We start from the raw sequence: 13,048 nt of genomic DNA on the forward strand, positions 1-13,048 counted from the left end.
CAGTCTAATGGATGGCTGTGAGCATCTTCTTCTGTATTTGTCAGGCACTGGTGAAGCCTCTCAGGGGACAGCTATATTAGGCTCCTGTCAGCAAGCACTTGTTGGCATCCACAATAGTGTCTGGGTTTGGTGATTGTATATGGGATGGATCCCCAGATGGAGCAGTCTCTGGCTGGTCATTCCTTCAGTCTCTGCTCCACACTTTGTCTCTGTAACTCCTTCCATGGGTATTTTGTTCCCCCTTCTAGGAAGGATCGAGGTACCCACTCTTTGGTCTTCCTTCTTCTTGGGTTTTATGAGGGTTAGGTCATCAAGCCCTCTATCTAACACAGAGAGTGGTGCTACCAGCTCCACACCTGTTCTTAGGAACACGCCCTGCAGCGCCAAGGAGTTTGGTTTGATTCCAAAACCAACACTGTCAGCTTGTAGGAGGGGAGCAAACAGCCAGATACAGAACTCACCTCTTACCCTTGAGCTCCCTGTCTATCACTGGGTTTCCTTTAATAATGGTAAACAGCCCCAGTGTCCTGGAAACCACTAAGCCTGCACGGAAGCAGATGATAGTAAAGACAAGGTCATTGCTCTCTGGGGTATTCACAGGGCTTCGAAGGAGTGCATAAATAGGCCAGGAGCCCTATGACCCTCTTAAAACCCTAGCTCTATGGCTTTTTATCTGTGTGATTTGAGATCAATGCTTCAACTTCTCTGAACCTCAAGTCCTTCACATCTAAAACAGGAAGGGGAAAGTGCTTGCCATACAGAGTAGTTGTGACAATAAATGATGTAAGGCACATGGAGTCCTTAATTGTACTGATAATTAATATTATTATCCAAACATTCCATTATACTTCTGACTGCAAGAGACTTAGCGATAACCCAGCCACTACTAACTGTTGTTTGCTCTCTGGGTCCTTCTTCCATGTTGATTGATAGCTGATATGTGTACTCACCCCCGAGGTGGGAGGACTCCTGGTGTGGTCACTTCTAGGAAGCGTATTGGCTGGATGTGTCTCCAAGCATCACAAAGCACTATTTGCCAAAACCATGTCTTCCACACCCCCAAATCCTTAGCTTCAAAACAAATGTCATGAAAGAGGTCAAGACATCACCACTAAAGAAAAAAATTAACTGTATAGTTTAATAAAAACAAATTTACACACTCCTCTATATAGAGAAGAGGCCCTGTGGCTTCTTCCATGTGTAAATGCAGATTCTGCTTGTCCACATCAATGTGGAGGATACAGAAGAAATAGTCACCACTTAAATCAATCTCTCTCTCTCTGTCTCTCTCTCTCTGTCTCTCTCTGTCTCTCTCTGTCTCTCTGTCTGTCTCTCTCTCTGTCTCTCTGTCTCTCTGTCTCTCTCTCTCTCTGGGTCTAGAATGCTAATCAAAGCAATCTCTATAGAGAATCCAGGAGTAAAAAAGTATGTAGAGAAAGAAAAGTATGTACAATGAATGCCTTGTTAAAAGGGGGGGAGGGGGCTGGTGAGATGGCTCAGTGGGTAAGAGCACCCAACTGCTCTTCCGAAGGTCCGGAGTTCAAATCCCAGCAACCACATGGTGGCTCCCAACCATCCATAACGAGATCTGACTCCCTCTTCTGGAGTGTCTGAAGACAGCTTCAGTGTACTCACATATAATAAATAAATAAATAAATAAATAAATAAATAAATAAATAAATCTTTTTAAAAAGTGGGGGGGGGTTGATAGAATAGAAAAATAGAATGCAATTGGTAATGTCCCATCATCATACTTGCGGAATGTCTTCATGTTGCCTGAGTCATAACTCTGCCTTCTTTCATCCTATGATGTCAAAACAGCCAGGAGCAACAGCTACTACTGAATATGCATTGGAAGTTTCCCAAGTGTCCACAGATCCTAAAATCACGCCCCCCCCCCCGACACACACACACACACACACATACACCTTGCCTACGGTTTCTCTGTGCTATGCATGTATCCTGCTGCATATGTGTTTTACTATTAATTGCTTCAAATTGTTTCCCCACAGAAAAATGCTGGGGAAACGCCTAATGAAAGTAGAGTGTCTCTAACCAGACACTTGAATATTTTCATACATAACATGGGAGCCAACTGTACAGTATAGCTCTGAAGAGGTTGCACCTCAGAGGTGGCAACCTATATCTGCAGTACCATAACAAAATCAGGACATTGAAAATAGAAAAGTACTTTTAGGTACATTACCAATTGTATTCAATTTTTCTATTCTATTCCTTTTTTTTTTACAAGGCATTCATTGTACACCTCTCTCTCTCTCTCTCTCTCTCTCTCTCTCTCTCTCTCTTTCTTTCTTTCTTTCTTTCTTTCCATGGATGGGTAGTTTTGCCTGTGTATGTCTGTGTACCACATGCATGCAATGCCTGTAGAGGCCAGAAGAGGGCACCCGATCCCCTGGAACTGGAGAAAGATGGTGGTGAGCCACTCCATAGGTGCTAGAAATCGAACCCAGGTCCTCTGGAAGAGCAGCCCCTCCTCTTAACCACTGAGGCATTTCTCCAGCCCCCGTTTTAATGTTACTTAAGACTTCTAAATGTTAACCTCTACTCTCACAGTGAATCAAATGAACTAAGTAGATATTAACATAAAAATGTTAATTGTAAAGATTAAAAGTATCTGGGCCAGTTAAACTGTGTTCAGGACATGAAAATGAAAGCCCTGTTTGGTTTCCTTTGGTCGCTATGCTTTCTCGGTATGAATTTCAGCTCACAAATCACATGCTGCGCTCAGAATGGAAGCAGTTGAAATGTAGGTAGGGGAGGTTCCTCCCATTGTGCTAGACCCACATGATCATGGGTATACATCACTATTTAGCATGTTGTTTTGTTTTGTTTGTTAACTGGAACAACTTTCATAAGACTAATTGCAGTATGGGAAACACCAGAAATGATGAGCTAACAATCCAAGAAGTTAGAGTCCACCACCCAACTGTGCCAGAGTGGGGACCTTTTAAGGGGCTGTGTTGTGGGCGGTCACTCCTAGATTAGAAAATATAAATTTGCTGGCTCATGTACTCATTCAATGATCAATTGTTAAGCTATACACATTTACCATACTGTGCGCTGGGAACAGGGCAGATATAGTTTGAATGGTCTCAGAGCCTGCCATGGCTTTTATAAAACAGCTTGATAGTTGCCATCAGCAAAGCTCTGTGACTGATCTAAGACCTCAAGCTCTCCAAGATTTTCCCCCCCCAAAGGGCAACCCTCATATCTTTGTTTAAAAAGACAGGTTGAACTAGCCTTGCTGGGAACAACTTGTTCGAGGGTTTACATGTAGGCCATAAGATACGCCTCTCTCTCCCAGGATGTGGACTACCCTAAGTGCTATCAGCTCATCTACAGCAGTCACGTTCGAGCTTGTCACCGGGATAGAATAACCTTATGCAGGAAAGCACAGCAACCCCACCCCTGGGCTACCGGCATCGCACACCAGAACAGGGCGAGTCCTTCCGTACACTCTGAGGCCTGCTAAGGGACTTATCTCTGGCCTTCACCTTTGCTACTATATGGTTCCTTTGATTAACTTAAAAGTACATCTGTTGTTTATGTCTTTCACAGTCTGTCCTGGCAGCGCTAGCACTTGGAAACTTAAAGGGAATGCTGATGCAGTTTGCTGAAATAGGCAGATTGTGGAAAAAGGATAAATATGATTGTGTAAGTAGATAACTGTCGTATTTGAGGAAATGAAAAATCAGGATGGTAGCTTAACGCTGATGCAAAATGTTTATTTACATTGTAATTCCTGTGAAATTTTGTTTTTGCCTCTCTGTTTGTGATAACCGTAGTTTATTTCCTGTCTCAAAATTACATGCTCTACTGATCATTACCTGGAATTTTAACTGGAAACAACAGTGGCGCATGCGCATAACCTCAGCACTCTGGAGACTGAGGCAAGAAGAGTTAGTTTGAGGTCAGCCTGAGCTTCATAGTGAGCTCCTATTTCTTTCTTTCTTTTTAAAAAAATATTATTTATTAATTATTATTTATATGAGTACACCATAGCTGCCTTCAGACACACACCGGAAGAGTGCATCAGATCCCATTACAGATGGTTGAGAGCCACCATGTGGTTGCTGGGAATTGAACTCAGGACCTCTGGAAGAGCAGTCAGTGCTCTTAACCCTTGAGCCATCTCTCCAGCCTATTTCAAACATAATAAATAAGGCTGGAGAGAGATGGCTCAGTGTTTAAGAGCACTGAGTTCTGAGTTCAGTTCCCAACACTCATATCGGGTGGTTCACAACCACCTGTAACTCAGATTTAGAGAGTTAGGCTCTTCTGGTGTCCACGGGCAGTCAGACAGACAGGTGCATGCATTCGTGTGGGCATGCACACACACTTACACACACACATATGTGCATACACACATGAAAAATTAAAATAAATACATAAGTGAATGGGTTCTTGAAAGCAGAAAATGCTGAGAAGGCCTTCCTTCAGTCTGTCATCATAGGCCTTGTAGGTTATGCTGAATTTGGGGGTATATGTTGCTTCTGTTCTTTGTTAAATGATGTGTTAGTTTCCAGAGACCCAACGGAGGGTATAAACTCTGAACATTCCTTCTGGAAACACGTGTTCCTTTGTGAAAGCACCTACTTGCCCTTAACTTGCCTGAAAAGCAGACTTTATAATTAGGGTCAAAGTCCAAGTATAAAATTTCTTGTTGGCATACCCTATGGTACTGCAAGAGCATAAAGCAATAAGCTGCCTTCAGTCAGCTCATGTTCCCGATACAGCACTGTGTGTGATTTTTTTAACCCTCTTTTAACATGCTCGAGGTTTTGTAAAGATGATAGCCATTAACTAAATCAATCAATAGTACAGAGCTAAGATTAGTACAGGCTATCCCAGTCAATCTGCTGGGTTTTGCTTGTTGGTTTGCTCTTCTTGCAGTGCTGTCTGGGGAATCAAGCCCAGAGCCTAACATGCAGGCTAGTGTTCTACCACTGCTGTATCCAAGCCCTACTTTGCTTAATTGTAAGAGTGAACTGCTCTGGAATTTTTGCTATAGCAGCTCAATCCCCTCTCCTGAGCCTGTTCTGGCATAGGATAGAAATAAGCACACTGTCTGTAGAGCCTATCCGTTTACTTGCTTGAGTCTCTGTGGCCCAGCGATGAGCCAGTAGAAATGAAGTGACCTTTTGAGACATGACTTTGTAGGTACTTTGTTCCCTGGCCCAAGATAACAACTTCCAACCTCTGCCTTTGACCCTAGACACTCATGCTTTCTCTAGCTCCGGACCTCCGATACTGCACTTCCTTAAAGTCAGGTGTATGGATGTTTTCTCTTCTTACAGTTAATTTGGATCATGACCTTCATCTTCGCCATTGTCCTTGGACTCGGATTAGGCCTGGCGGCAAGTGTGGCATTTCAGCTCCTAACTATTGTGTTCAGGACCCAATTGTAAGTGTTCACTGTGCTCTGCACACAACATTGCAGACTTTGATCTGCTCAATTAGGAGAGCAAAACCAAATGCCAGTGGCTAAGAAAAGAGCCGTGTGTTTGATAGCATGCGTGCCTCTCAAGACCGTGAGGTAGAGGGATGGCTCAGTGATGAAGAGCACTTGTTACTCTAGCAGTAGACCTAGCTTTGATTGCCAGGACCTGCAACTCTAGTTCCAGGTGAACCAATGCCATCTTCTCACCTCCTTGATGAGCAGGTATACGTGTAGTACAGATATATTCATGCAGGTGAAACACTAATACACATAGATAAAAATAAGTAAAATTATTTTTAAAAAACTGGCCAATGTAATTTCCCTCAGTGTCACCCTACCCAATGGTTTGGAGGACAATAGAATGGTCTGTCACTAGATTCCAGGAGGATACCTGCCGCTGGCCTGCTTTCTGCTATGATACAGGTTCAAAGGAGTAGCAAACATCTCTGCATTTGCTTTGCTCACCTATGGACAGGATGTGATCTGTCCTAAGCAGGCTTAATGTTGTTACCTTAGACTTGTTAAGCAGGAGAAGGAGTTACCTAGAAGACGGAATTCTATGGTGGCAGTGTGTGTGTGTGTGTGTGTGTGTGTGTGTGTCCCTCTTCCTCTGTAGCTGAGAGTGCTGAGCCTATGAACTTCTCAAAGACCCCTAGATCAAAAATTGTATAAAAGCGTGTAGTTCCTTAAAACCATCAAATACAGAGAAATCCCAATGGTCACATGGGCAAGTTATTTTTAACCCCCACATCCTTGTCTGTACAACTGAGTACATTTGGATTCCTACCTCACCAAATAACAGCTATATTTAGCATTAAACTGCCGAGGCCTTCTCGGTTACTTTGTACAAGATTGTGATGTAGTAAAGAAGAGTCACTGTTTACAAAGCCTTGGGACACAGAGATAAGGTGTTTGCCCTCCATATCCTCTAATGAGATGGAGATTCCCCCACCGTTCAACTTTGAAAAGTAAGCCTGGTTTTGTAAGCAAGGTGGGAGAATCCGTGTTGGGCTTAGCAAATGCGAGAATGATATACTGACTAAATGGTGGGTTTCTTCCCCCTACAGTCCAAAATGCAGCACATTGGCTAATGTTGGAAGGAGCAACATCTACAAGAATAAAAAGAATTATGCCGAAGTAAGAAAGACCTATTGTTGTCTTTAACTTGCTCAAATCATGTCCAAGGAAGGCAGCAGGACTCATCTCTCCATCTTCTCTGTCTTGTAGGTGTATGAGCCTGAAGGAGTGAAAATTTTTAGATGTCCATCTCCAATCTACTTCGCAAACATTGGTTTCTTTAAGCAGAAACTTATTGATGCTGTAAGGTTCAAAAAAAAAATTTTTTTTTGAGTGTCTGGGAATGAAATGTTTCCTCATTAGCATGAAGGTCACTGACTTCTTGGATGTTGAATCTGAGCTGTGTCAATGTTTAGTCTACAGGCCCTAGAGTAGCTAACACTACCTTAAAAGGAGCCATTACTATGTTGGGAAATAAGCCTCTTCCTTTGAGGCCCAAGAGAGAATCCTTGTTCTTAAATCCCGCTGTAAAGTAAAAACATCAACTCAGACAGTAGTTAACTGGGTTTTAGTACATACTCTTAGGGGTAGCAGCATCAGAAACAAGAGTTGAAACATTTATGTTTGACAGCATCACCAGAGGGAGTCAGGATAGCAGCTGTAAATGTGTTATTGACAATGAGTGCTTCCAAATTGGGGTAAAGAAGACAAGGATCAATCTTTGAAGGTTAAGAAACAAAAGCTAGGGTCTGGAGAGATGTGGAGAGATGGCTCAGTGGTTAAGAGCACTGGCCGCTCTTCCAGAGGTGCTGAGTTCAATTCCCAGCAACTACATGGTGGCTCACAATCATCTGTAATGGGAGCCGATGCCCTCTTCTGGTGTATCTGAAGACAGCTACAGTTTACTGACATAAAAATAAATAAATCTTAAAAAAGAACGGGGGTGGGGGGGGGAGAGAGAGAGAGAGAGAGAAGTGTGCCTTTAATCCTAGCACTCAGGAGGCAGAGTCAGGCAAATCTCTGTGGGTAGGAGGGCAACCTGGTCTAGAGAGGGAGTTCCAGGACAGACAGCCCTACATACTGAGACCCATCTCAAAAGATAAAACAAACAAAAGCTTAACATCCATTTTTAAGACACACCCTTTGGCTTACTTTGTGCCTAATTATAATAATTAGTTTGTTAAGTAACTGCAAATTGAATACCAGAACTATAAAATTATACTGAGAGATACTTCAGAAAATAAAATCACACAAACTTTAATAATAAAATTTAAGAAGTCTTATTAGGTGTCATTTATAGCTGTCAAAAAGAAAATTAACAAAATCAAATTCCCTTAGGAGTTTTGTGGTTGAAACACAAGCAGATACAGATAAAATTTAAATCCATTTATGGATCATTTGTGGTTAAATTCTGGACTGTGAACATCTTTAAACTTTGCTAATTACATGCAGGCTAAGCCCTGACTCAATGTTGTTGCTGGCATTGTTTCTAAAATGTTTTATCTCAATTTAATTTTAAAACATTTTATCTCAATTATTCCTGTGTCCTGATCCCTCAGCCCCTCCAGCTAGTCATTATCCTCACATTCTGTAACTACAAGGATGCTCAGCTCCCCTGTAACACAGCCCTTGGATTTTCAGGTTGGCTTTAGCCCACTTCGAATTCTACGGAAGCGCAACAAAGCTTTGAAGAAAATCCGAAAACTGCAGAAACGAGGCCTGATACAGATGACACCTGTAAGTTTCCTGCCCACATTTCCATTGGATAAAAACTTTTAGTAAAACATAATTCAAAATCTTGCTTCCATTACTTTAAAGGAAATGCCGGATAAAAATATCCTATGTGTTAACTGATGTTATATTTACTACATTCATTTATGTGTGTGTGCACATGTGTGTGGGCACGTGCATGTATGTATACATGTGGAAATCAAAGCACAGCTTTCAGAAATTGGTTGGTTCCTTCTTCCCACCATGTGAACCCCAGAGAGCGAACTCAGGTCATCAGGCCTTGTGGCAAGCTCCCTTGCCTACTGAGCCACCTTGCCAGCCCCAATGTCATATTTGAGGATCTCCTTTAAAAAAAAAATTTTTTTTTTTTTTGGTCCTGGGAAAAGTATCAAAAGCAAATAGTACAAAGTACCCCAGATCCTGCTGCTGACCCACAACGACACGCATTTTCCCAGTCAGACTCATGATAAATCTGTCACCGCTTCCCTCCCACAGAAAGGTTTTATATGCACCTCTGATGGTTTCAAAGACTCCGACGAAGAACTGGACAACAACCAGATAGAAGAACTTGATCAGCCGATCAATACCACAGACCTGCCCTTTGACATAGACTGGAACGCCGATCTTCCCTTCAACATCTCCATCCCCAAAATCAGCCTCCACAGCCTCATCCTCGATTTTTCAGCAGTGTCTTTCCTTGATGTCTCCTCAATGAGGGGCCTCAGAACGGTAATTTGTGTCTTCTTGGAATCAATGAATCATTTGCTAATGGCAAATTGTATATATGGAAGAAAACACCTTTAGGTGATACATACGCACATATCACTCACACAAATGCGTACTATATATGCCTGTACAGCACATATAAATACACCCCACCCCCACTCCCATATACACACACATCACACACACAAATGTGTCTCATATATACATGCACAGCACACATAAACACCCCACCAGCATGCACACCCCATACACATCTTACACACACACACACAGACACACACACACACACACACAAACACCCCACATATATCTGCCCCACAATTGAGCTAGAGACCCATGCTACCAGCCAGCCTGACTTGTTATGTGGTTCTGGGGACCACATCCTCATGCTTGCCTGACAAGCACTTTACCCACTGAGCTATCTCCCCAGCCTGGGTAACACACACTAAATTAGAGTTTGAGACTTAGTTAAGCTTATGACAAGAGGACAGGAGTGGGGAGTGTTGGCTGGAAACACACAAAATCTGAATGTGGCTTCAGGTTGGCAACTAGATTCACAACCTTTTTCAAGCCGGGCCTCATGGGTGTTCTCAGATACTTACAGGCATTGTATTCACACTACCCTGAAAACAAAGCAGACTAGGAAACGCCTGGGATGAGGCAGAACAGTGGATATCTGTTCTTATCGTCTTTTCCCAACTGATGAAATTTCACTTGACTATTTAAGTGCGTATTAAATTATATTAAATAGCCATATGAAAGCATATGAAGACCATGTGATTTAAACATAGGTCTAAGAGGTCTAAAACGAGAGGTGTGGCTGCTTCCTTTTTTTTTTTTTTTTCTTTTTCTATTTAGTTTTGTGCTTCTTTTACTTTTTTTGTGTGTTAGTTTTTTTGTTTGGGAATTTTCTGGTTTTGTTCTGTCTTGCTTTTCTTTTTGAGTCAGGGTCTTATGAAGCACAGGGTGTCCTGAACTTGTATAGCCTAGAGCGTATCATCCTCCTGCCTCTGCTTCCAGAGTGCAGGGGTCCCAGATGTGTGCCACCATGCCCGGTTTTCCAACTTATATCACATGACTGCTTGCTTCTTGTTTTCTTTCTTGTTTTTGTTTTTTATTTTAGCTCACGGAAAAGAAAACAGTGCACACATTTGAAAAAAAAATTAGTACAACAGGAAGAGCATAAATTCTGACTAGTTTTTTTAAAAATTCCCAGTTCCCAGATGGTGCCTGGAGACGTGTTTTCTGGTGGTGGTGATGGTATTCATGACCTATTCGTTCCTGTTCTTACCTTTCTTACTGTTTGTCACCTCACCTCATCATTGGCGTTTGTTGCCTAGACGACAGGAATCTGAGTCTTTCCTCCTTGGTACTAGATGCATCCAGCTGCTGTGAACAGGAACAACAAATAGCATATGGACTAGTTTGTGTGCTGTTTTTATGTGGACAGAAAGTTCTAGCCAGGCAGGGTGATACACACCTTTATTTCTAGCACTCTGGAGACAGAGGCAGGTGAATCTCTGAGAATTTGAGGCCAGCCTAGTCAACAATGTGAGTTTCAAGATATCCAGGGCCCCGTTACACAAAGAAACCCTGTCTTGAAATACTAGGGGAGAGTGGGAGAAAATGGGAACGTTCTAGCCATTTCCACAGAACATACCATGTTGAAGCATAATCAGAGGTGATCTTGTGAGTTTGAGACAGAACCTTTTCTTACCCTTTTCTCAAGGATGTTTAATTTCTTATTGTGGTAGCTTATGTTTGCGACCAGTGACAACTCTTCCCTAAAGTGTATGTCTTCTGTTCTAACAGATTTTACAAGAATTTATTAGGATCAAGGTGGACGTATATATTGTGGGAACCGATGGTAAGTTCATTATTTGTTTTCTTGCTTATTATTTTTAAGACATCTTGCTGTGTAACTCAGGTTGGCCTCAGTCTCCAGGCATGTGCCATCTTGCCTGGTTAAAGGTGTAGCAATGTTTTCTTTCCAGTCAGGGCTGGAGATGGAGCCAGGACCTCATGTGACTGCCCCAGCCCAAGTTCCGTTAAGTGTTTTTAATGTTCAGACGGTCACCTTAGGCTCACAGCCAATCTAGACAGGCCATCCAAAGAATAAGCATGCCACAGGATCCTAAAGAAGGAAACTGAATTTCTAGTTGAGCCAATAAAAATCCCCATAGAAACCACAGACTTACACTTTGCTGTTACCATGTGATTAAATGCATTTTATGATTTGGGTCCTAATTTCATAGCTATAGCGAATGAGCGAGTGTGTTAACTACTTTTCCCTCTGAACTTGCTGGGAACATTGTTTGCTATGTCCTCTTCCCCTTGCATTCTTCAGCCATAACAACCCTGCTTTGGCTTCTCATTGCTGGCAAGGCCATTCTTGCCAAAGGTATCCAAGGGTGATGTCCAATTTATCAAGACTAAAGGCCTGTTCTTAAGGTCTCTCTATCTGAAGCCTATTTGAACATTTGGCCTTAAAACTCCCCCTACTTGACTTCTGAGCCCGTTCTTTTGATATCTCCCTTTCTCATAGCAACAGTTTCTTCTACTGGCAACTCTCCCAGGCTTAGCTCCTTCCCCATGCTTCAATCTTAAAATCTACCATCGTGATTTCATGAACTCTTCCTACATAGTCATGTCAAATGTATCCATGTGAATCCCAGACTGTATCTCCAACCCAATAGCTGAGACCTATGTGTTGACTGGCAGTACTGATCTTGTTTGTCTTCTTAGTCCCAGTCTCTTGCCTAGTTCTTTTTTTTTTTAATATTTATTTATTCTATGTAAGTACACTGTAGCTGTCTTCAGACACTCCAGAAGAGGGAGTCAGATCTCCTTATAGATGGTTGTGAGCCACCATGTGGTTGCTGGGATTTGAACTCAGGACCTTCGGAAGAGCAGTCGGATGCTCTTACCCTCTGAGCCATCTCACCAGCCCTCTTGCCTAGTTCTTAAGAAATGCATTTAATTCAGTGAAGACTCACTGAGTACCTACTACATGTCAGATACTATTTCAGGTGAGGATACAAGTTCCTGGCTTTGTGGAGCTTAGTTTCATGGGAAAGGCATATATCATAATCAAATGAATCCAGAAATATGACAGCTGAATGGGGACATCTGAGGTATGAGAGTCAATCTTGACAGCATTTCAACACAGAGTATTTTAGGCAGAGTGGTATATAGATCATAGAAACTGACATCTTTCCTGGCTTATAATTACCTGCTTATAATTATAATGACTCTACTGGTCCCAGTGACCTGCAATTTACTGGAGGACCTCATTCCATCCCTACAACTGCAGATGTTTGTACCCATCTGTCTCTGCCACCTGATACGCCTTTCATGCTGATGTCACCTTCCTCCCTGCCCCCCTTCCTCTTTATGGGTCATCTGTTGAAAGCTTCCTGTGAACCTCCACACCATTCTCCATCCTCTTGCCCCCCCGACCTTTCTCCACCTCTCTCTAAACCCCAAGCACGCTAAAGTGCTTCTACTCTGTAGTGTTCCCTGACGCACATCAGGAGGAAGCAGTCTTCACTTGCTGTCAGAATTTCCATATCTTATACTTTCATTAACTTACCAAGACAAGGTGAGGAGCTACTGTGTGCTGGTTGTCATATTTAAAACTAAGAAAACAATGGGGGGGGGCACTAAACTGTTCCTTGCCCCCACTGTTTTACTTTCCCTGTCAACAGTAGTTAAGTATCAATGTTCTTTACCTTGTTCTCTTGCTTAGCTAGAGCTTTGAACATAGTCATACGGTCATGTTTGGTTGAGTGATCTGTATACACAAATGTTGGCTAGTGCCTGCGTGTATGTGATTTCTCAAGGACAATGGGAAAAGTAATGTGAGAAGTTAAGGGAGATGATTTATAAAACCAGCAGCCTGAGAAAACAGGCTGCAATGAAGTCACTGGTCGATAGAGGATCTGACAGTGAACACTGCAGCACATTGCATACAGGCCTAGAGCCATGTTTTCTAGTCAGGAAGAACAAGGGTTTTTAATAACAGCCACATGCGTCACAGTCATCAAGTATGGAAGCGTACTCAGTGGGCTCCTTCCTAAATAAAAGTGAAACTATTTCTTTTTTTTTTTTTTT

The 13,048-nt window shown here is 42.4% G+C and overlaps 1 protein-coding gene across 1 annotated transcript in view; it reads left to right on the forward strand.

The window, feature by feature from the left end:
- The window catches only part of Slc26a3 (solute carrier family 26 member 3), a 38,021-nt gene that overhangs the window by 21,596 nt on the left and 3,377 nt on the right, over positions 1–13,048 (forward strand). The window contains exons 12-18 of the mRNA XM_021179499.1: positions 3,580–3,675; positions 5,319–5,425; positions 6,529–6,598; positions 6,689–6,781; positions 8,120–8,215; positions 8,705–8,938; positions 10,748–10,802. Of these exons, the coding sequence (XP_021035158.1) occupies positions 3,580–3,675; positions 5,319–5,425; positions 6,529–6,598; positions 6,689–6,781; positions 8,120–8,215; positions 8,705–8,938; positions 10,748–10,802 (751 nt within the window). The remainder of the gene's footprint in view (positions 1–3,579; positions 3,676–5,318; positions 5,426–6,528; positions 6,599–6,688; positions 6,782–8,119; positions 8,216–8,704; positions 8,939–10,747; positions 10,803–13,048) is intronic.

Source organism: Mus caroli, chromosome 12, assembly GCF_900094665.2.
Source record: "Mus caroli chromosome 12, CAROLI_EIJ_v1.1, whole genome shotgun sequence".
Lineage (NCBI taxonomy): Eukaryota > Metazoa > Chordata > Mammalia > Rodentia > Muridae > Mus > Mus caroli.